Genomic DNA, 25,335 nt, shown 5'->3' with positions numbered 1-25,335 from the left:
CGTATGATATTCTATTGCCAAATCTAAAAAATATATACTTTTCAGCTGTCTGCCATTTAGCTCTTGTATTTCAGTTTCATAAATGCTGGACAATTGAGAAGTCGCCGGTTCGATCTCCTAGGGCATGTTTCCAAAATTAAACAACGGACTAAATGTATTCCTTCGCCTCTGTCCATCCAGCAGTATAAATGGGTACAGGACAATTAGGTAACCGACAGGTCGCGTGTAGTGGGGAAGAGTGTGGGTACTCATACCGCTTGAAAGATATCTGGCCAGCTTGGAATGGTAGGCTAAATATTCCCTTGAGAAGGGGGACCTCTGGATCTGCGTCTAGTGGAGGTCCATCAAACAACAGTGGAGTGAGCAAGACATTTCAGGGGTGCACCTTTAGATGTTGACTTGGTGAAGCTGCAATATACCCTGACTATATTTAACTGAATCGTGTTAAAATTGTAATAGAAATATTTGTACGGGACATTTTTTACATCATGTAAATGTACATGGGTGCAGATTGATTTTGTTGGATTTGTTCATGATTAATAGTTCTGTGTTTCGACATGTGTGGGAGGTCTCTAATTTTTTTTTATTGTAATAGGCACCCACATCGTGTACAAAGCAAAGAGATTGTTTTAATTGTGTTGCAAAGTAGCAATTATCACACTCGGAATATTGAACATATTTAAATATGCATTGGAAAACAATCTAGGCTGCGATATTCAGCAAATTTTGCTGTTAATTGAACAGATGCATTGTGTAACGCCACCAGTGCAAATATTTTTCATACCCACATATCTCAAATTCATGGCTGCAAGTGGGTCTTTGGATAATGAATTGCCATCCGGTGCTGGTTTGATTGCTTCCACAGGTACGTGTGGGGGAGGTGGGAGGGAACACGCTGGGCTTCCTGGGCTGTCAGTTCAGCGCCGAGGGCACTGCCATTATCGCTCACGCGTTCCACGGTGCCCTTCATCTCTGGCACAGTGACTGTCAGCAGAAGGTAACTTAATGCCTGCTTTCGGCGCACCTGGATAGAGAATAATCGTGTCAGCTGACGCACGCCTCATGTGCCACGCTTGCCGATTTGACGTTGGTGCCGTGCCATTCAGGAGGAGTGGAGGCCGGGGGTTGTCATCTCGGGACACTTTGGGCCAGTCCAGGATCTGTGCTGGGAGCCTGAAAAAGGAGGATATATTCTGAGTGTGAGTTCTGACCAGACGACTCGACTCTTTGCACCGTGGAAAAGAGACCGCTGTCAGGTAATCATTAGCAGTGTCGTTTTACAGAACACGTGCTCCGCATTACAGGATAATGTCATATCTCTCTCTCTGGGAACTGAGGTGTAGAGGCGAATATGTAAAAATGGTCTACTGTGAACTTCTATAGGGAACAACAGTTAAGCCGAGGCACAAATAGGTTCCCTGAGAATTTTAAAGTGCAGACTGCATTAAACATTGGAAAATGCTTTTCTGTGCTTTATAATTAAGCAAATGTACGCAAAATTAAGAATACACGAGAGTATATTAAAAGGTCAGACTTGTGAATATCTATGGAAAATTACAGTTACATTAATGTTTAAATACAGCACTGAGCATGGGTGGTTAATTGATCAGGGTGAATGTGTGATGTCCTGTACTCTTTAAGAATGTAAGTTCCACTGGTTTTATTATATATGGATGGTGATGTTATGCGGAGAAATAATAGTGGCAGCTGTTATGCATTTCTCCCTGTTAAGCATGCTTACTTTGTTAGCAAACTAATGTCACCACTTTCGAGACCAAACAACTTCCCGATCAGAATAGCGACATTTCAACCCTGGGTTATGTATGCACCTCCGATTAGCCGCAGTTGGCTACGTATGGTGCGAAAGAGGTTCAACATACATACATGCATCCTGGTATCCACGTGTGCAGGTGACATGGCACGAGGTCGCGCGGCCACAAATCCACGGCTACGACATGCAATGCCTGGCGCCGCTCGGTAAGCACCGCTTTATATCGGGTGCTGACGAGAAGGTCCTGCGAGTGTTTTCCGCCCCTCGAAGTTTCCTGCACAACCTGGCAAGCATTGGTGGCCACCAAGCACAAGAGATTCCCACTGCCGCCGGGGTGAGACAAAAGGAACACACGAGTCGTGGACCAGCGCTACCCAATTGTGTGACACTACTTTTAATTTTGATTTAAAGCTTTCGTGACTGCAGTAATTCATATTCTTAGTTCTTTCGGTAAAGTCACGTTGAAGGGAAACAATAAAATAATAAAATATATGTAAAACATATATATGTAAAACATATATTTTATTATAATAATATATATATAAAACATATTTTATTGTTTCTCTTCAACATGACTTTACCGAAAGAACTAAGAATATGTACTACTTTTAATATTTTAGTCTTTTTTTTGCAGGTGAAGCCATTAGGTAGGGGGTCAGCAACAAAGGACTGGGAGGGAGACGTGGGAGTTGAATGTTAGCTGTTGTCTTCTGGAGTTACAAAACAAATGGTTTGCTATTGTTTAATAGTGAAAGGCCCACACCCCGAGTGTGATTTCCGGGAGCAATGAAGTTCATTGAAGCTGTTCTTAGTTTATTAAAGAAATAATTCACTGAACATGCTGTTGTGATATGTTAAAGTACAGTTTTCTTTACTTAAACATTATTTGTAATGCCATTTTTTTACTATAAATGTAACTTCCTTAGGTGAGCAGTGATTTGCCAGAGGGAGCAAGTGTTCCTGCACTTGGTCTGTCGAATAAGGCTGTATATAAAGGTATTTTTTTCATGTCTGGCTTCCTACACATTTTTTTATATCGTAAAGCTCACCAAAACAACACGTTTTATTTGTGATAATTTGTACAATAGTTGAAGTGACTTTTTTAAAACACCCCTTTAAAATGTGTTTTTTTTGCTTTTTTTTACAAACCACGACCTGAAAGCAGACATTGTGACCTGCCGAGGTGGGCCGAATGACGATCGGGAGATAGAGGTGTCAGCCAATGAGCAATATCAAGAGATGTACTTCCAAGCCGTTGCTTTACAAGGTAAGACTGCAACACACCCACGTGACCCCCGTGCTTTAGAATATCCTGTGATGTGTGTGTATGTTGAACTTCTTTTGCACCTTACGTAGCCAACCGTGCTAATCGATGGTGTGATGATTACAAAACAGTAATTGGCAAATGGATAAACATGTCGCATTGAATTTTGATTGAATTTTGATTTAAAGTGGACCACCGCGTGCCGCGGTGGTCCACTTTACCCCAGTGGCCCGGATACTGCTGCGGGGTCCACGTTCTGCCCCCCCCCCCTTCTCTCTCCCCCCCCCCTACTGCCGAGGCCTACTATAAAACCTCATGCCACGGCAGTTCTCTCGCCTAAGGCAGCAGTTTGTTCTTGCTGTGTTTGTCCCACCTGATGACGATTGCTCGTGTTGCAATCGAAACGTGATAATTTTTATTGTTTTATATATTTTATTATTTTATTGTTTCCCTTCAACGTGACTTTACCGAAAGAGCTACGAATATGTCGCATTGACATAACACTCCTCCACTTTTTGATTTAAAGCTTTCGTGACTGCAGTAATTCATATTCTTAGTTTTTTCGGTAAAGTCACGTTGAAGAGAAACAACAAAATAACAAAATATATATAAAACAATAAAAAATTCTCACGACGTTTCGACCATAACTCAAACGGTCATCATCAGGTGTGTCGGTTTGCATAAATTTATGCAAACCGACACACCTGATGATGACCGTTTGAGTTATGGTCGAAACGTCGTGAGAATTTTTTATTGTTTTATATATATTTTGTTATTTTGTTGTTTCTCTTCAACGTGACTTTACCGAAAAAACTAAGAATACTCCTCCACTTGCTTGCTTAGAACCCCCAATGGAGGACCATCTACTGCAGAACACCCTGTGGCCGGAAGTGCAAAAGCTGTGAGTGTTGACTCTTAATAAAACCTGCATATATTTCCACTCAAATATTTTCTTGGAAAATTATTCAAAACAAGATTAACCATCAATATGTGTGGTGATTTATTTATTATTAATGTGAGTTAGACAGGTATTTATTTGCATCGCCCTGCACGATTCGATTGTTAGAATTCAGGATCGCAATTTTATTTCAAGAATAATGCTAGTGCCTCCAGTGGCTGTAGTGATCAAGTTTGTCTCAACACATGAAAAATATTCTATTCTCACACATGATTAAAATGCAAATGTAAGTGTAGCAATCAATTTTAATGAATGATGTGAAGCATTAGTTCTGTTCCTGCTGTGGATAGCAATATTGCAGTTTTTTCTCTGCATTTGTTATTTGTCTGCAGGTATGGTCATGGCTATGAAGTATTCAGTGTTGCAGCTCACCCAGCAGGGAGTTTGGTAGCATCATCCTGTAAGGTCTGTACACACGCCACTCTTGACCAATAGCGTTGATAACACTATGTAACACGATTTTTGTCCCTGGGTAGTAAGTGTTATTTTTTTATTGCTTATGCCTAAAAAGTATAGAAAATGGCTATTATTCCCCACAAACTTTGCTTTTGTGACCTACCATTAAAATTATAGACTGATCATTTCTTTGTCAGTGGGCAAACATACAAAATCAGCAGGTGATCAAATACTTTTTTCCCTCACTGTACATAATTTTCTTGCATTTGCAGAAATATAAGCAGCTTTGGATAATGAATAATTTCTACAATGTTTTATATAAAGTCTACAATGTTTTATATAAAGTCACGTAGATAGAAAATAAAATAAAAAAATAATAAAATGAAATTAAAAAATATAAATAGTAAAGCAACAACCACGACGTTTTGCCTGATGAAGACTGCTTGTGTTGCGATCGAAACGCCGTGGGTTTTTGCTTTATTATTTTCAATTTATTATTTTATTTTTATTTTATTATCTTTTATTTTCTATCTATGTGACTTTACCGAAAGAACCAAGAATATGAATTTCTGCAGTCACGAAAGTTTTAAGTCAAATTTTTATTCTGGATTTGAAGTTTTCGTGACTGCAAGGATTCATACTCTTTGGTTTATTCGGTAAAGTCACGTAGGTAAAAAAAAATATATTAAAAAAATTAGAATGCAAACAAATCAATTAAATCAAGAAGTTTCGGAAGCAACACAAGCAACTGTCATCAGTGGTTGACTGCTCCAGCAAAATTACTGAGGCGCCTGAAGAGAGTTATGAGACAACGTGTTTATATAGGGTGTTCGGGGGGGGAGTCAAGAGGTGGGGGGGGGCCTGTGGCAAGCAGTGTGGACGTTCGTGCACGGGATTAGCATGAGTTAAGCCGATAGTTAACCATCGGTAATTCTTTTATGATGTCAGGGGAGTGGACCACATCAATTCCAGACACCCATCCATCAAATTTACCATGGAAGTGGAGAAAGATGGCAAGCTACCATTCTTGGATGTTCTGTTTGAGGGGAGGCCCAATGGCTCTTTCGGACATTCGGTTTACAGGAAGGCCACCCACACAGATTCCTACTTGAAGCCTGATTCCCACCACCACCCGGCTCAAAAGAATTCCCTCATCAAAACACTATACCATAAGGCCCACTGCATCTCTGACCAACACCACCTGGCCAGTGAATTAAAACATGTACATCTGGCCCTCAAGATGAACGGATACTCTGACCGTACTATCCGCCAAGCTGTTTCTCCCACCATGCAGAAACAACCCCCTGAAACTACGATCAAAATCATCACGTTGCCATACATAGCTGGCGTTACCAAAAAGATTTCCAAAATTCTAAAGAAACACAAGATCCAGGTCCGATTCAATACAGTACACAAAATCCGTGATCTGATCCCATCCGTAAAGGATGTCATTCCTGACTTGCAGTACCCCGGTGTTTACAAACTGAGTTGCACCTGTGGTAATTGCTATATCGGGGAGATGAAACGACATATTTATGACCGAATTCACGAGCACAAATCAGATTTGAAACACGGCAGAACGAATTATTCGGCCGTAGCTGATCATTGTTTCAACACAGCGGGTTCTCATGATATTGTTTTCTCCGATACCAAAGTACTCTGCAAACCTCCCAGATACTACCAAAGAATTAACCATGAAGCCATCCAGATATACAAACATAGACACAACTTCAACCGAGAGGATGGTTTTAAATTAAGCAATCATTGGAAAGATGTCATCAACCAAGTCAAACTTTTGCTGCCTTATAATTGTACAGCCATATCCATTTCTTCCAGTTTTTTACTCCCAGCCTGATACACCACCATCACTCGTCGGGCAGGCATTGCACACGTGCACAAACTCCCCTCCCCTGACTTCACAAAAGAATACAGATGGTTATCTATCGGCTTAACTCATGCTATTCCCGTGCACGATCGTCCACACTGCTTGCCACAGGCCCGACCCCTTGACTCCTCTCCCCCCCCCCAACACCCTGAGGCACCTGAACTCTCTTCACGCGCCTCAGGAATTTTGCTGGAGCAGTCAACACCTGATGACGGTTGCTTGTGTTGCTTCCGAAACGTCGTGATTTAATTGATTTGTTTTCATTCTAATTTATTTTATATATTTTTTTTATATTTTTTACCTACATTACTTTACCGAAAAAAACAAATTGTATGAGTATCAAAATTTTATGTTGTTTTACTTTAATCATATCCATTGAAGCTGTTCCAAGTGGAGAGAATAGATACACAGACAATGTCTTCACGTACATTTTTTAGTATTATTTTACACAACCTATTTTTGGAGCTACCACCGCATTCACTTGCAATTGCTGTGGCAAGGATTGTCACTCAAGGATTGGCCTACTAAGTCATTCTAGGCACTGCAAAACCTACAGCTGACCTCATAAGGCGCAAAAAGAATTGTCTCTCGAGACACAAAGGCGTATGATTTTCCCTACAGCCTCCATTGATTCAGTGCAAGCAAACTCGACTGGTTTTGAGATATCGTGTTTTGTCTGATGAGGACCCATATCTGAATAGGGCCCTTGCCTATTCATCATCATCATCATCCATGGGCATATAGCCAGTAGGTGTCCACTGCACATTTCGTCATTTGTTTCCTTGCCTATCACATCTGGTAATGTACCAGCATGAATTAAAGCAAGCCTGACTGCTGATGAGACACTTGTCAATTGAAACCGGTCCAGAGTTTGCTTCTACTGAATCAGTGCTTCAGATATTATGCTTTCCCAGAAGGCTGTGAGGCCGACAGGTGGTGTAAGAAATGCTTTCATATATATTTTTTGCGGAGAGCAAGATATAGGAAGAAGACATTGTCTGCTGATCTTTTTTGTTATTTATATTCTCCACAATGATGCTAATGGTTGTTTTGTCTCCATTAAATAGAGGTTATTTGTGTCTACCCCAATTTTATAAAGTGCCCCTTTTCCCAGCATACTGACCACTAAGGCTGTCAAGATGTCCCTTTTGTTCTTTGTATTTTGGTATCTTTTTAACCGCATGTGTTTATTAAGTGGCACAATGTCATGCCCTCCGGCAGGCATCCAAGCCGGAGCACGCAACAATTCTTCTGTGGGATGCCGAGACATGGTGTGTTGTGGGCATCTTATCATACCATGGCCTCACAGTCACTCAGCTGGCATTTTCACCTGATGGATCCTGCCTCTTGGCCGTTTCCAGAGATCGGACGTGGTCTCTTTGGCGCCATCGGGACGCGTCACAGCCACAGACAGATGACGGTAAAAATTATTAAAGAAACCCCTTTCCTGGTCAGGAATGATGTTTGCAACAGGAGCAATGTTTGTGTTACTATCTGGGTCAGAGAGCCAGAATAACAGTGCAACTAGAAAATAATCTTCTGCCGGTTAAACTCTCTAGGTGTATGCAGACACTGTTAAATGGCCAGATGACAGCAATCCAATAGCATGTCAGAGCACTGAGGCAGCACCACTGAGAGACTGGGTAAAATCTTGGCATCCAGACTGTCTCACCCTACTAACCAATGACTGCACATACAAAAATAACTGATAATACATTTGGTTTGCTAATTTTGTTTATTCTAGCTCTGAGTGTAAAGCAACATTTGGCTTCATTATATAGTGTGGCTAATAGGCAAGATTGGAAGACTCACAAAATACTTTTGTGAAACCATATACCAGGGGCAATCCTCGAACATAGAGTGATATACTGCTGGCTGATAGAGTTAAATAGAAAGTTCTTAATCTCATAGCATGACACCATTGGCACAATTGGAACATTTGATAACAATTCATGGAAAAAAGGGTAACTTGGGAGTTTGTAATATAATCTGCCTGCTAAGCATTATAATCGCCTAGAGGAAGTTGGTGGCTGGACCTTGTGTGAAAGATGGAGGATGGCATGTGACCAAGGCAGGCACTAGAGTGGGCACCCAGAGACCTGAGACCAAGGTAATAAGATACTGCATAAGCAGACGTTGGAAGGTTGGTTGGGAATTATGAAACATTTGTGCTATCTGCCAAAAGGCAGGAAGTGGTGGCATGGCGTGATTTTAATAATTGGCATTTAGCCGTGATGATCTGTTACAATAAATGTCTCCTGAGCACATATGAGCATGAAGTAAACAGAAATGCTTGTACAGTAGAACCCTCTTAACCACCCCTGTTAATGACTAATCGCTGAACGACGGGCCTCCATAGAGCCCAATGTGGAGTGTATAGTAGTGTAGTATGTGTAGTGTTTCATAGTCTAGTACCTTCATAGAGCCCAATGTGTTCGCTTCCGACCATTCCTCTGTTAACGACGGGCTGTTGTGGGTACAGTAAATATAAATTAATGCATTAATTAACCATGTTTATTTTAATATGTGTTTATAATGTTAGTATCTTTATGTATTAATATTCCATTGTTTAAATATGATAAAAATACGTTTTTTGGGTGAAAATGGGTAACTTTCGATGCTATCGGAACTAATTAAGCCTTTAACATGTATTTCCTATACTCGCTGAATGACCAAATCACTTGACTGGTTTCGTGGAACCAATTACCGTCGTTAAGAGGGGTTCTACTCTATAGTGGTAATTCGAAGAAGAATAAACTGTTTGGAAATAATTGTTTACACCAAGTTTTTTCAGTGGGGACATGTGAATTAATTTGTAAACGTATATCATGAATGGTCTTTCTCATTATGAGATTATTCAGATGAATACAGTGAGGTTCGTTAATATTCCAGGGATTTTTTTTTTGCTTATGCTGTTATTTGTGTAGTGGATTCAACCGAGTGGCAGACGTATTTCTTGGAGGCAACACATTTATTATCACCAACACATAACACAAAGGAGTTACTGCCCCTTCAGATAACCTATGGTGGTGGACCACCAGGCTAACTACGCTTGTTACTGGGAGTAGCTAGAACGGACAGGACCCTAGCTGGGGTCCTCATCCACGTGTTGGTGACTTCTTCTCGGACGTAGAACGTAGATCTTCAGATGACGACAGCAATGCTGAACCCCGGTCCCTGTGTGGACCCCGGTTTATATGCTCCTGGGTCATGGCTGACCCCGCCCTTGGCCACGACCACCTTCGAGAAACCACTTGTCGATTCTCAACCCTTCCCGTAGGATCTCACCCTGACACGTGACCACTCCCTAGCCCCCACCTGGGGCCCCTGTGTGGATCTGACTGGTCACGTGCCTTCCAGGGTCAACCAGAGTGCTATGGCCTAGGGTAACCTCATCCCATGGCTGACACTCTCACACTCCCTCCTGTAGGAGTCAGCACTACACGCCACGCGTAGTGCCACTGAGCGCTATCCCAGCGCTCACCGAGCCCCCTCTAGGGCTGGTACTGCACCCACCTACGGGGTGTCCGCGATGACAATGCATCGCACGCCGTGCCTCGCTAGAGCCGGCATTACACGGCGACATACACGATGTCGCTACATACGTGATTTCCGCGATGTGAGTACATCGCACGCCGTGCCCCTCTAGGGCCGGCACCACACAGTGACATCCGTGATGTCACAACATTTGTACGCCAATGTGTAATGTATGGTTAGTCATTCTCTCACAATATGTACAGGCCAATTATATTATTTGTCAGTGTGAATATTTTTTTTTTAATCTCCATTGAAGAAGTATGTTCTTTTTACTCATAGCAATTGAAAATATGTAAATAAGTTAGGAGAAAACTATGCATGTGCATGGAATGTTAGTTTTTATTTATTTATTTGGTATAGCCCTGTGAGCCATTCGGCTCTTGAATCGGGTGCAAACGCAACAAACAAAAAACAAAAACATGAACGAGAAAACATCTCGTTCATGCGAAACATTTTATTATTTTATTTTAGGTCACTGAATAGCAGTAGCAGCTAGGGGTGTACAACTCCTCTTGAGCAGTTTTGAGTGAAGATCTCATAGGTAGTGATTCAAGTTGCAGTTTATTGGCAATAGCATTCCAGATCCTGGGGGCATCAATAGCAAAAAGGCCCTTCCTCCAGTTTTTGTATGGCAATAGGGAATTGAAGCTGGTACATGAGCGAAGACCTGAGGTCAAATTTGTTCTTTGAAACAAAGAGGAGATCCAGCAGGTAGTTTGCGGATTTTTTTGTAAGTACATCGTGAATAAATAAAATCTGGTGCACAAGCCGTCGAACATTAAGAGATGTTAAGTTTGACCCAATGTAGAGATCACAGTGGTGAGTCCTATATGGGCAGTTCAATGTAAATCTTAAGGCCGAGTGATAGATGGAATCAAGCTTCTTCAGTACAGTACTTGGGGCTGATTTATACACGATGTCACAGTAATCAAGTAGGGGCAGTATGGTAGCTTTTATCAATTCCAAACGGAACATAGGGGGGAAGCAGTGCTTGTTTTGATACAGAAAACCAATTTTTATTTTTGTCTTTTTACCAATATAATCAATGTGATCTTCAAAATTCAGTTTAGAATCCAGGATGACCCCAAGATACTTTTAGATCTTGACTTGCTCTATTTGATAATTATTTAAGTAATGTAATTGGGGAAAAATAACTTCCTGCTTTAGTCCTTTCCTACATGATGATTGTTGGAAGTACAGTAATCCCTCGTTTTACCAAAACTCTATACAGAATGTCGCTAAAACATAACTCATAAATTTGGGAACCATTTCGATAAATGTTACAGTAAATTTGCATTCACGTATTTTGGAATCTAAATTATGATTTTTTGGGGGGGGGCGGGAATAAACAAATGCACGGTCTCTAGTTTGTCCCAGCATATGTATGTCATACTGCTCCAGGTCATTTGTGTGCAGTTATCATACCGTACTTTTTCCCTTGACAAACTACTAGCTTTTCCACAAATTATTTGAGTATTAATATTTGTTTGTAAAATTATTGGTTTTACATTAATTATGTGCATGAAAAAAAGTATTCCTGCATTCTTTAGCATGATCTTATGTTTTGGGGCTGATTTTTTCCCCATGTGAACAGATCTCCAATGATATAATGGAAGCAATTTAGAAGCTAAATTATTGTGGTAAATGAAGAAGAAAAGTTACAGTAACTATCTATGGTAAAACAGTCAAATTGAAGCAAGTAGCCCTATTTACATAATTTGGAGTTGGGTCATGAGGCAAATAATGGGCTAGTTTTCCCATCACAGCTGCATCTTCAGGTCAAGGTCAGGGCATACTTTGCAAAAGCAATAAACAGTGATCTGGCTGAGGCAGTCAGTCGCCTGTGAACGATTACCCATAGCTATTGGCAACCATCCCTGCCAGGTTTATTTTTAGAGTTCTTAACATATATGACTGGATTGCTTTTTTAATTCAATTTATATTTACGAGCAATTTTAAGCTGTGCAATATGTTGTGAGCATGTCAGCCTTCCCTTGAGTATTGTTTGAGTAACTGATTGGTATCCACTAAAAATATGTGTTTCACATGAAATGACTAATGGCCTTTCCATTTCATCCATAGAGGAGTTTTTGGCCTGAAGTAGTTGTCCAGTCAAAGTGGAATAATGTTCATAAAAAAACGTTTTTGGGTTAGATCGCGTTATTTATAAATGTGTCGTAATCCTCCACCACCCGACATGGCCAATCAGTAAAAAAGTGTCACGTTGACAAAAGACAAATACCTCACTACTTTAGCCCACCGGTGTGTTGAATAATGAATCCACAACATTGTGAAGAATATCATTTTTAATCATGAATTCTAATGTGACACATTTTTGTTTTAGCGGTTGTGTTTTTATTATATTTGCATCTCTGCATTAATCTATGCTGCATTGCATCAGAGGTGAAAGGAACTCATATTGGCAGCGTGTGCCATAACTCATAATGATGCCTATAATGATATAGAATGGGACCGATTTTCGTTTTGACAAATGTAAATTTTTGGCAAAAATACACCCATGATTGTGCAAACAGCAATGGGGCAAATCATCAGGGTGGCAGTAGGTTTTGGTCATTTCATAACGAGGTGACTCTACGCCAAAGTGTGAAATGGAGCCGAATCAAATTCAGTGAAGTTATTTAATTTGATAATAAGTACATGTCACAGTAAGAACATTTGACATTGTCATCATACTGACGTAATTAGTGGTCATATTGCTTGATCATAATTCCTTTAATGTAGTTGGCATGGATGTATGAACATGGGTAAAATTAATATGTAAATAAACTGACCATTGTGATTCTGCTTATGTCACTGGTCCCTCTCCTACTATTCAATACTTTTATTAGCATTAAAAAAAAACTTAAATCGTAATGAATTGCTAAACACAGTACACAAAAACCTTGTCCATCTGTGCAGGTTACGTTTTTGAAACAGTCAGCAAATCCGCAATCCGCAAACTCGAAGGCATCAATGGGAAAACTGTGGTTTGGTTCACGGTTCGTAATATGACACCCTCCCACCCCTTTGTTTTATGTTACCCTACATTAACCCAAACATGAAACAGGAAGTATTTTTTCATGTAAGTCTGAGTAATATTTTCTATAGTGTTAAATGTAACTCTTACAGAAAATGTACAGAATGAAAAAAAATACTGTACTGTATATGTGAAAGCAAAGCAAAAAATAAAGATAAAGTTAATGATGTGTATTGGTGCAGTTTTAATTTTGGTGCCATTGCAAAATAATCAATGAAGGCACTAATAAGGTAAGAAAGATGGTGTAGCTGAACCTCACTGGCTCAAAACTCTTGGCAAACATGTGAACCGACAAAGTGTCATATCAATCATTTTCCATCAACGGTTCAAAGGGTCGAAGTGTTTTTTTTTGTAAATGGTTTGAATTTGTATGGTACTTAATAGATAAATCTGATGGGATATATAAATATATTTAGTGTGTCCAACATATATGCGCGAGAGTGGTGTGCCTACTTATTGATAAGGTTTGCAGAGCTTCACTCAACCAAGAATATGACGATTAGCCATTTGTAGCACTCGTGATATTATTCACGTCTTTTGTATAACGTATGGTTTCTTGAGTAGGTTGTTAGAAAGAGATGTAGTCGCATGATGCTGTCATTGTATGTGCTTTGGGACATTTTTATAAGACATGGTGTACCATCAACTGCATCAGAACATCAACAGGCTGATGTGCACTTCTTCATAAATGGATAATTAAATACTAGCCACAGTGTGATTGTGGCCATGCAATCTAAACGATATACCATATAATAATCCACTGTAGTCTGCGCTCCTTCAACAGAGGAATTGCAAAACTACACCAACTCTCTCCTGAAACCCATTTATAGCTAGCAGACCTCGACTGTGGCATTTAGCTCCTCAATATATTTACATACGGAAAAATAGAATAATTGTAAGTGCTTTGGATAGCCTGGAAGGAGAGTGTTTTAGATGGTTTAAGCAATGCTTAGAAGAATATTAGCATGGCCAATGTGGCTCTTCACAGTGCATGGAGAGGCACTGTCATCACCGGTTCCACCGACCTGTGTGATATCCTGTTGCCCACGATTTTCAGGGGTCACGTTATGTTGTGTACTCTGCTCATATTTAAACACCAAGATATTTATAGACCAACATTTTTTTCTGACCTTTTAGACTGAAGACACCACTCCCTTTACTCTATCCACATGCAAGACCTTAAAGGACTAATTTTAGCTTAAACTTTGCACATCTCAGTAGATTATTACCACCGTGTCAATAGTTGTATTTGAATTAGCTATTGCAGCTGTTTCTCAATTACAATAGGATACGATTATAAGTGGTGTTCTGAAAAGACATTCTGTCCTATGTTTATTATGGTGTTGTCACAGCACATCATAAATTTTACCATGGTGGTAACTCCAGAGTTGAATCAGTCATGCTCATACAGTAATTATAAATCTCCACCATAGGCAGATAGATACTCAGTTGAAAAGAAAAGATAATGTTTTGTCAGAATGTAAAATTTAAGATTTTTTTTTAAATCACATTTGTGTGTGAGATTGCTATTTTTAAGTTGAGTAAGTGGCTTTTGCAAGTGTGGAAATTGGCTTATTTCTCTGTTCTGACATATAATTTTTGGTTATATTTCAAGTAAACTGTCTACTTGCCCTTGGGTGACACCCACCTCAAACCTGTATATAACCTCTGGTTGCAACAGCCCTTTGCTGTTCATTAGTCTGCTGCTGTGTCTTTCTGCCTGATGACGATTGGTTGTGTTGCGATCGAAACGTCGTGATTTATTATTTATCTTTTCTACCTACGTTACTTTACCAAAAGAACCAAAGAGTATGTCTGATACTCTCAGATTTATTCTAGCACTTTGTTGTAGAGAGAGTGTACCGTTTTTCGCCAAGAGCCGAATGAGTTAGACATGTGTAGTGACATCGTGTATGTCGCTGTGTGATGCCGGCTCTAGCGAGGTACGGCGTGTGATGCATTGTCATTGCGGACACCCCGTAGGTGGGTGTAGTACCAGCCCTAGAGGGGGCTCGGTCAGCACTGGGATAGCGCAGTGGCAGCACGCGTGGCGTGTAGTGCCGACTCCTACAGGAGGGAGTGTGGGAGTGTCAGCCATGGGATAAGGTTACCCTAGGCCATGGCACTCTGGTTGACCGTGGAAGGCACGTGACCAGTAAGATCTACACAAGGGCCCCAGGTGGGGGCTTGGGGGTGGTCACGTGTCAGGGTGAGATCCTACGGGATTGGTCGAGAAACGACAAGAGGTTTCTCGAAGGTGGTCTGGCCAAGGGTGGGGCCAGCCACGACCTAGCAGAACATAAACCGGGGTCTGCACAGGGGACCGGGGTTCAGCATTGCTGCCGTCATCTGAAGATCTACGATCTACATCCAAGAAGAAGTCACCAACACGTGAATGAGGACCCCAGCTAGGGTCCTGTCCGTTGTAGCTACTCCCAATAACAAGCGTAGTTAGCCTGGTGGTCCACCACCATAGGTTATCTGGTGAAGGGGCACTAACCCTTTTGTGTTATGTGTTGGTGATAATAAATGTGTTGCCTCCAAGAAGTATGTCTGCGACTCAGTTGAACCCACTACACATGCAATTGAACAATGTAGTTTTGACATTATTGTTGCATTTGTCTTAAATATTCTTTAACATGTGGAACCCTAATCAGTTTTGTACAAATACATGTTAATCACTAATTTCTTGTAAGCATGAAATATAACGTGTTTCTCCAACTGTATATTTCATAATGCAGAATATTCTTCATTACAAGGTTCATACCCATTCTGAAATGTAAAGCTTTAGGCACAATAAAACAAAACAATCCGATAAGTCCTTTTATTGCATTGACAATATTGCCAGTGATCCGGCTTTTTGAATTGTATAAAACTATACATTTGTGTGTCTAGCCTCTTTATACAGGTTGCTCGCAAGCACTGATAAGAAGACGGCCGTGCACACGCGCGTCATCTGGGCCTGCGACTGGTCTCACGACGGCAAATATTTTACGACGACCAGCAGAGACAAGAAGGTGACGTGTTAGGTGTATGCTAATTTTGGCACGTAAATAGAATTGTGTTGAGCAAACGATGTGGAGTGTGCATGAACATATACATTCCTCACCATATCGTATCGTCTGTAACACCCCTCTGGGAATGCAAATGTTTGGTCTGTCCGGAGATGTAAAATAATTCTCTCACCTTGAGTTGTTTTTACGTGCCAGGTGGTGGTGTGGGGCAAGCAGGAGAATGCGTTTCCAACAGGTGCCATGGGCCCCATCTGCCAGTGCTCCTCTGCCCTGGACGCCACAGACTCTGCGACAGCTGTAGCATTTGCCCCTCGCGAGGCATGTGATGGCAGGTATTCACTAGCGTGAATTTATTGACATCTAAAGAACTTTACATTTGTCGTTTACCTCTTGTGTAGTTTGGCTCGCATACACTTTCACTTGAAGTGTTATGATTCACTTGGAAAATGGCGTTAGCAAATGAAGTGTATGTTTTGTTCTGTGATAATATTTGAACGTCACATGGCAGATGTGGCTTTCTCCTACACCAATGATAAACTAGGAATAACTCACGGTTTGTCTGCGGTCACCAATATCGAACCCATTGGCATTATTGTAGCACTTTGGCCATTCATTGGCCTCATTTCTGCTATTCACCAGGCAACTCTTGAAGCCATTCACATGCTCATCAACCTCAACATGAACAAATAAATGTTGCTGAACAACTCCGCATCATTAGAAAGGAGAAGAAAATGTTGGAAAGAGGTGGTGTAAGGGGACATCACGTGAAAATACAGCAATCTCAGTTTATGTAACCACTTTAGAAGTAAAATGCACACAAGTTGTGGGAATGAGATGGGTTGGGTTTTTTTCATTTGTACAGGGTCAAAGAAGGTGCTAAGCTTTTGAAGTTGCTACCATTCAAGATGATATTGCCATGTGATTTAATTACTTAATCTTTGACTTGTAAGGCATTAACAACGACGAGATTAAGTAAACTGCTCTAAATAATTGGTATCTTTCAAGTTATTAAATTTGCCAGTGTGCTGGCAGAATTTTGTTTTTCACTTTAAATTTATTGGAGTACTGGGGCAGGTTCACAATAAAAGCGGAGAGTGACATAAACCTACAATTGGCAGTGCTGCATCCACACACCAAATACTAACATTGATTAATGCTAATTCCATCCCGTCATTTCACTGTTATTGACATGTACTGCTGTGTAACGGTTGATAGCCAGAAAGCTATTTTAAATTGTATTGTCTTTTTATTATTAAATTATATACCGTGTTTTTTTATCACTTGAGTGGATACTTTTTGGCATGGAATATGAAAACCGATATCTGCTGAGCACGGTGGGGTCTGTCATTTTGTGTTTATTGTATTATAGTAATTATCTTGCGTGTCATATCCGTTAACGTTATTGAATTCGAGTTTTTGGGTCACACTAATTCAAGAATGACCAAATTTGTATTTTCAAAATGAATGTGATTTTTTTTTGTCCCTACACATTGTGTAAACAGGACTGTGCTAGCGAATCATCTGAGCTCAAAGTCAATTAACCTTGCGCACCAATCGCTTTGGGAAAAGTGTGCGAGATAGTACATTTTTGCAATGGATTGTAGCGGGCAAAACATAAGGACCTCTGGCTTTAAAAATTACACTGACTTGTCACAAGGGAGGCCGCATCTGACTTTAGAGCAGGCCAAAAGGCTTTTATGCTGGCAGGATGATTCCCCTGAAATCTCATTTTACATAACTGGCAGATAAGGCAGGTGATGCAGATGTCATGAAACAAGAATTTGAATGTTCTTGCGCCGATAAAAATGTGACTTTTAAACAACTTGTGTTTTCATTTCATTTGCAAAAAATATATATCAAATTACCAGCAAACACAACAACAATTACAAGTGATTTTTTTTTGTCATCTGCTATTGATGGCAGTCTTAAGGTATTTTAAAATATCTTATTTAAGAATTAACTCTGCATAAATGTAAGTTATTTGAATTGTGCAAATCCACTGTTTGATGGCTCTGTTCATATATCCCATAGGCAGAGTAGCCCCCTTTGACGTTTTTATTTACCTTAACTTATAATTTCTGAGAGGTGGAGGGAGCTTGGGAATGCCTTTAGCCAGTAGTGGATTGAGCATGGCTAGTGATAGTATTTCTAGTCACCGAGCAGTTTTCGCAGACGTCGGCAATGTGCATATTTCACAAAGCATTCACATGCATAGGAAAGTTATCTTTCCTTTTTTCTTTTCTCTGGAATGTTTGCTGCAGGATTATTTTCTTGATATATTCTTTGCCTTTGTGTTAGAAGTGGAGGGATTAATCTTGGATTTCTGTTTTTGCATTATTGGCACCTTTTGTGGCATGAAATATAAAAATACAGCAAGTTTTATGGCTTCATTAACTTTGATGTATTTATCCTTTGTGTAAGTGAAGCTCCCACATTAGCAATCGATGCTTACAATCCATTACACCTATTGACCAATGTATTTCCTGAAATAATGTGTCTTGTGTAACGTTTATGTATAACCAGCCTTAAGGGATGCTTTATTAAAATTTAAAGTATAGTTGAGGTCATGATGCCACTTTTAGCCCCGGTACAATTGTTGCTCCAAAACTAAAATTATAATAGCTGAAACCTCAGCTCGTTTTTTTCTGCAGATTGGCATTTTTTAAAGTTAATTTGGTTTTGCCAGTTGCGTTTGTAATATGATGAGCAGTAACAAGTGTACAGTTGAACAACTCTTTTATATTTCAGAGGTAAATCGAGCATTTCATAAAATATTGGTAGAATACACAATTCAGTGTGCTAATGTTTTGTGCTGTCCTTTAATTGATATTCAATGTTGTCCATGCACTTCTCCAAAAGTAACACGCTATAATTGATTCACTCTAATAATTTAATTTAGTAGCTATATTTCACTATGTCGGAGGCCCAAGACATTCTTACTAACCATTTGTGTTGTTTTGCCTCTAAAAACACGTGGGCCTGTGTAAATGTACATCGTCGTGTTTAAGCCTGCTGTTATTTTCTAAAAGGGCATTATCTCTTGTTGATCAGGTACTTGATGGCGGTGGGGTTGGAAAGTGGGAAGATTTCCCTGTACTTGTGGAACGCCAGTGCTGATTCGGCCCTTCTTCGTGACTGGACACCGTGGGCCTCTTTCAGCAAAAAGTACAACCCACTGCACACATCTGCATATCGCATGCACCCGACACATTCACATTAGTGTATGTGCGAAATGTGTTTCCTAATGTCATGCATAGGATGCAATGTTTTATTAATGAGATTATAATTTTTCAAATGTATACACTTGTTTTTTTCAGACCACTCCTCACCTATATTTTTTGCAACTGTAGCTTATGCCATTTAGCATTCTCGGGAGTCCATTAAATGCATTGCTGTAAGCAGTTTTGGAATTGCATTGAATGTAAATGTATCTACAAATATCATCTTAAATTACTCTTTGGTTTTTTCGGTAAAGTCACGTATAAATAAGAAATAATAAAATAAAATTGCATAATAGTATACATACAACGTTTAACAACAAGACAAGATTTACTAAATCTTGTTCAATTTGATGTGCTTCTCCATCTCTCTGTGTTTCCTCTCTTAAATTTAGCTCTTCTATACCTGATGATGATTGCTTGCGTTGCAATCGAAACGTCGTATGTATACTATTATGTAATTTTATTTTATTATTATTTCTTTTTTATACGTGACTTTACCGAAAAAACCAAAGAGTAATTCCTGCAGTCACGAAAGAACCAAATAATCTTAAATTGCATGTCACCGCTCATTAAAGTTTAACTGGAGAATGTAATATTTTTTTACACTTTCCAACTAAGGTTTAAATTTTGATTTAAAGCTTTCATGACTGCAGTAATTCATATTCTCAGCTCTTTTGGTAAAGTCACGTTGAAGGGAAACAATAAAATAATAAAAAAATATAAAACAATAATTTAAAATATAAAATATATAAAACAATATATTTTATTATTTTATTGTTTCCCTTCAACGTGACTTTACCGAAAGAGCTAAGAATATAAGGTTTAAATATTAATGCATTAGCTCTGTCCAACCGTCCGTAACACGGAGGGGGAGGGGGGGCACTCTATAGAGATGATCTAATATGAAAAAAATTTCAGTATAAGGTTCTGTTGCAATCAGGTACTTACTCAATTGAAACCCAGCCAAATTTATGAAAGGGTTTCCAAGAACATGAAGAAACAGTCCAGAGCAAAAAGGACTCTTTGCAAATATGCAAATTAATCAGCCCTAACAGCAAACTGTTTCCTTCCATCCTCATAATTATATCCTTTCAAAGACCAATGCACGTTGGAAAGCATTTACATACAACATGCATATACGTAATTTTTTCTAAATTGTTGAACATTTCGGTGGATTTGAATAATCATTTTTGCACCTCTGCTGCAGCATGTCGCACACGCTGACTGTGAAGCGGCTGCGTTGGCGGCCTCGGGTGGGGCGCGCGGGATGCGACACGGACGATGTTGAGGACGAGGCCTGGCTACAGCTGGCCAGCGCCGGAGCTGACAGCGCTGTCAGGATATTTGACGTTTACATACCCGGACATTACATTTGAAAATTGTAAGGTTGTGTTACAGTTTATCGATAGGTAAGTTGCATGTGGTGGGGTGAAATGCAGGCAACTCCCACCTCTTAGAAGATTTCTGGCCAGTGTGGTAGAGTAGGCTAAAATATGTATTAATCTGCCTCCATTCCAGGGGAAGCCATGTAATCTGGTCTAGTTTTGTCTTGAAACTCTAACATGATTTTTTTTTAATTGGAGAAACAATCAAGAGATAATATCTTGATTTGAATCTTTTGTGACTGCAGGAATTCATACTTTTTGGTTCTTTCGGTAAGTCACGTAGATAGAAAAATAACTAATAGATCACGACGTTTCGATCGCAACACAAGCAATCGTCTTCAGGTGAAAAAATTCAGCAGGTGAACTGCTTGAGGCAGAAAGAAATGTAGCGAGAGAGCTGCTGTAGCCAAAGGTTATATGCGTTTTAGGTGAGTACAACCCAAGGGTAAGTGGGCGTGGCTAGAGATGGAATTTGCAAGTAAATATAAGATCGCAGAGCTAGGCATACCTCGGCTAATCCGAGGGGGGGAGGGAGAGGAGGGGGAGAGAGGCTGCCGTAACGGGTGAGAGGGTGGGGGTGAAATTCAAAGAGGGAACAGGGTGAGAGAAAGAAAAAAGATCAAACTTAGAAATGTAATGCAACTCAGAGAGTTGCAACCAGGTAAAGTGTTAACTGTTGTGTTGGCCGACTCTTGGAGTTGCTTTACATTTCTAAGTTTGCTAAGTTCGAATTTTTTTTCTTTCTCTCTCACCCTGTTCCCTCTTTGAATTTCACCCCCACCCTCTCGCCTGTTACGGCAGCCCCTCCCCCTCGTCTTCTTCCCCCCCCACGGACTAGCCGAGGTATGCCTAGCTCTGCGATCTTACATTTACTTGCAAATGCCATCTCTAGCCCCGCCCACTTACCCTTTGGTTGTACCTTCGTCAAACGTATATAACCTTTGGCTACAGTAGCTCTCTCGCTACATTTTTTCCTGCCTCAGCAATCCACCTGCTGTATTGTTTCACCTGAAGATGATTGCTTGTGTTGCGATCGAAACGTCGTGATCTATTAGTTATTTTTCTATCTACGTGACTTTGCCGAAAGAACCAAAGAGTAATCAAGAGATAATTTAGTTCAATCTTTGTAAAGATTAACACAGCATGATTTGGCTTCAAATAATGCATTTGTATAACAATGTGAAATTAGTATTATAAATTAATTTACTCCCCATACGGATAAACAAAGAAAACTAGTGTTGGCTCATGTTAATATTTTAAAAGTTTTGATATTGGTACTCATAATTGGCATCATAATCAGCCGTTATTTCTCCACTGCTCGATGTGTGCCTCCCCACAGTAAGATTGTGGTATCAAAAGTCAAATTTTTGTCTCCGTTTGCCATCAACCATGCATCCAAAATCTAGTTCGAGCAGTGATTTTTAACGTCAGTCTATCTTTTCGTGTGACGCGATTACATGTTTGTAGAGGGCCTTGTAATTGCCATAATTCAAGGGAAGGGAGAAAATACTTGACATATATACTCTCCTGTCTACAATTCTGCCACCTAAACCGTACCTTAAAGTAGTACAGTATGTGCATTCATTCCTCATACTTCAACTCAATATATAGGAATTTTAATATTTCATAACATATGAAACAACAAATCTAAATTATTTGGGGGAAAAGATTGATTAATGATCTGTCTAGCATTTGGCCAGGCGTGCATTTCATGCCGTTCCACGTGGTGTGGGTGGCTCACTTTTCACACTGCTATGCGTGCCGTCCAAGCTTGGCTTGTCTTGGTTCGTTCCTTTGTGTTGATCACGCCTAACACTGTACTGTGCAGGATTTTGCACCCTTTTTTAACAGTAAAATTAAGTCAAGATGTCTGGCAAGAGGCCATTAAGTGCAAGTGATAGCAGAAGTGCAAAAATAGAAAATAACTTTGGATGTATGAACTGTACAGTATTTTTATTTTGTGACTTGTTTTGAGTTATTATTTTATCATAAAATCGATTTTCCATTCAATGTGTTTTAAAAAGGTTTGCTGCATTCTTAAGTGTGATTTTATTTTGTCTTGGTGTCATATTATTGTGTAGGAACGCATATACAATGATATAATGGAAGTCCATGCAAAAGTAGTTTGCTGGTGAAGGAGGTGGAAAGGTACCGACTAATATAGTCTGTCTCGCCTCCACACACAGCATTGGCACTGGAACCAAACTTGTCAATCGGGGGTGGTCTCCTATTCCAGAGTAACCCCTGGTGAGAAGCCCCGGACGGGTGTGCGGATACTCACAAGCCTCCGGCTGGGTGCTGTTCAGTTGGAGTTTGTCTGAGTGGATGAGAGGGTCTCCTCAAGAAAGGAAAACAGTTGTCTATGCGTATGCACCAAATAGCAGTTAAGAGTATTCGGCCTTTTTGTAGACGGGTGCAGTTCTCGACAGAATGCCGCCTACCAACTCCATAGTCTTACTGGGCGACTTCAATGCTCACGTGGGAAACGATGGAGATACTTGGAGAGGCATGATTCGGAGGAATGGCCCCCCTGATCTGAACCCGAATGGTGCGATGCTATTGGAATTCTGCGCGAGTCATGGAATGTCAATTCCATACACCATATCCAAACACAAGGATGCTCATAAGTATACTTCGTACCAGAGCACCTTGAACCGAAGATCAATGATTGACTTTATAGTTGTATCATCGGACCTAAGGCCGTATATTCTGGACACTCGGGTAAAGAGAGGGGCTGAGCTGTCAACTGATCACCACCTCGTGGAAAGTTGGATTCAACACTTGGGCACAAACCAGATAAACAGGGCAAGCTAAAACTAATAAGTGCGGGTTTTCTGGGAATGTTTGGTGGAACACTCAGTGAAGAAAAATTTCAACTTCCACCTCCGGGAAAACTTCTGCACTTCCGGGGAGGTTGTGGACATCGATTCCGAGTGGACGATGTTTAGGACCTCGATTGTGGATGCAGCTGCGAAAAGCTGTGGCTTGAAGGCAGTTGTGCCTGTCATTGCGGCAACCCTACAACCCGCTGGTGGACACCAGTGGTGAGGGAAGCTGTCAAGTTGAAGGAGGCTTTCCAAGTTAAGCTCAGAAAAAGGTCTCCCGACTCAATTGAGAGGCACCGACTTAACAAGAGGGCGGCAGCTGCAGCAGTCGCTGAAGCTAATGCCCGGGTATGGGAGTAGTTTGAAGAGGCCATGGAGAGGGACTACTGGGCAGCCTCAAAGATGTTCTGGCAAACCATCTGACGCCTTAGGAGGGATCGACGAGACGTGGCCCAGGCTGTTTTTGGTAAGGGTGGCATAACATTGATCTCAACTAAGGTGGAAGGAACACTTTCAGGAGCTCCTCAACCCGGTGGACATGCCCTCTCAGGAGGCAGCCCTGGAAACAGCAAGGGGGGGTCGTATCCATCGTGGTTGCTGAAGTTGCTGCAGTGGTTGAGGGCCTTCATAGCGGCAAAGCTGCAGGGCTGGACGAGATTCGGCCAGAGTTATTGAAAGCGTTGAACAGTGTAGGAGTGTCGTGGTTAACGCGCCTCTTCAATGTTGCATGGAAGGCGGGTACAGTACCTCTAGTTTGGCAAACTGGGGTCGTGGTTCCCATTTGAAAAAAGGGGACCAGAGGGTGTGCTCCAACTACAGAGGAATCACACTCCTCAGCGTCCTAGAAAAGCTTATGCCCGAGTGCTGGAGAGGAGGCACTGCCCGGTGGTCAAGCCTCAGATTCAGGAGGAACAATGTAGATTCTGCCATGGTCATGGAACAATGGACCAGCTCTTCCTCTCATATTTCAGGGGTTACGGGAGTATGCTTCTCCAGTCTATCTCTGCTTTGTAGACTTGGAGAAAGCATATGACCGTGTTCCCCGCAATGTCTTATGGGAGGTGCTGCGGGAGTATTATGTACCGGTGCCGCTTTTGTGTGCTATCCGGTCCCTCTATTCCCGGAGTAAGAGCTGTGTCCATGTTATTAGTGTGAAATCAGAGTCGTTCATTGTGGGTGTTGGACTCTGCTGAGGGTGTGTCTTGTCTCAACTCCTGTTTGTGATTTTCATGGATAGAACATCAAGGCGCAGCTGAGGTATGGAGAGTATCCAGTACGGGGGCATGGAGGTGGCATCGCTGCTTTTTTCAACAGTTTTACTTGACTCCTGTTTGTCGTAGTCAAATCTTGTAATCAAAATTTAGTCTACTTCCTATTGTCCAATCCATTCCAAATTTTGTACACGTACTCAGATCCGGAGACAATGCATGCCTGTATAAATCGGCATAAATTAATCAATTAATTGGCTCCTTTAAAGCATTTAACATTTGTGTGTAAGCATTATTTATATATATCTTTTTGTAGGTCAAAACGCCGTGGTCCCTAAACTCCCGAATCGCCTCGCCCAAGAAGCAGGTGCCACGTGTCTCAGGCGTGCCTGCTCCGTGTGAACGAGTTACGGGCACTCTCAACACAAACAAAAGTTGTACATTGAAGATTAATTTATAAAATAACCAATTTATTCAAGTAAGCATTGATGTGGGAGCAGGCGCCGCATCATTGACGGTACTTCTCGACCGCGAGTTAAACGAAGTTGTGAATAAAACCGTTGTTTAAAAAAAAATCAGTTAAGGAGTTTATAATAGATGACGTCCTCTGCCTCGTTAGTCTGATCTTGAGCATGTGCGGTGCCACGGCCTCGAAGCCACTCTGCAAGCACCGCGACCTCCCCCCTGGCCCCCACACTGAGTACACACGCAGCGCACACACGTAGTGTCCTGGCTTGGGGGATTGCTTGGCATAACGGGTTTTAATCCGAAGGGTCCCTATCGGGAAAGTCCCACGGTTTCCCGTTGCCAGGGGTTTGGCCGACCCTCACAGGA

At 40.9% G+C, this 25,335-nt stretch overlaps 1 protein-coding gene across 3 annotated transcripts in view; it reads left to right on the top strand.

Annotated features, from left to right (window-relative positions):
* The window catches only part of ELP2 (elongator acetyltransferase complex subunit 2), a 48,394-nt gene extending 25,916 nt beyond the window's left edge, over positions 1 to 22,478 (top strand). The window contains exons 11-22 of one of the 3 annotated variants that reach the window (XM_032964320.2): positions 866 to 997; positions 1,107 to 1,256; positions 1,911 to 2,105; positions 2,698 to 2,767; positions 2,937 to 3,038; positions 3,879 to 3,936; positions 4,326 to 4,398; positions 7,496 to 7,694; positions 15,744 to 15,865; positions 16,058 to 16,194; positions 18,914 to 19,027; positions 20,291 to 22,478. In XM_032964320.2, coding sequence (XP_032820211.2) covers positions 866 to 997; positions 1,107 to 1,256; positions 1,911 to 2,105; positions 2,698 to 2,767; positions 2,937 to 3,038; positions 3,879 to 3,936; positions 4,326 to 4,398; positions 7,496 to 7,694; positions 15,744 to 15,865; positions 16,058 to 16,194; positions 18,914 to 19,027; positions 20,291 to 20,459 — 1,521 coding nt within the window. In that variant the 3' untranslated portion in view covers positions 20,460 to 22,478. Of the gene's footprint in view, positions 1 to 865; positions 998 to 1,106; positions 1,257 to 1,910; positions 2,106 to 2,697; positions 2,768 to 2,933; positions 3,039 to 3,878; positions 3,937 to 4,325; positions 4,399 to 7,495; positions 7,695 to 15,743; positions 15,866 to 16,057; positions 16,195 to 18,913; positions 19,028 to 20,290 lie in introns of all 3 variants that reach the window. The other 2 variants (XM_032964319.2, XM_076069576.1) reach the window with 2 other exon arrangements.
* Positions 22,479 to 25,335: the final 2,857 nt, after the last annotated feature.

The sequence above is a fragment of the Petromyzon marinus genome, chromosome 2 (assembly GCF_048934315.1).
Source record: "Petromyzon marinus isolate PM22_M1 ecotype Great Lakes invasive population chromosome 2, UKy_Petmar_22M1.pri1.0, whole genome shotgun sequence".
Classification (NCBI taxonomy): domain Eukaryota; kingdom Metazoa; phylum Chordata; class Hyperoartia; order Petromyzontiformes; family Petromyzontidae; genus Petromyzon; species Petromyzon marinus.
This window is presented reverse-complemented; position numbering and strand designations above follow the sequence as displayed.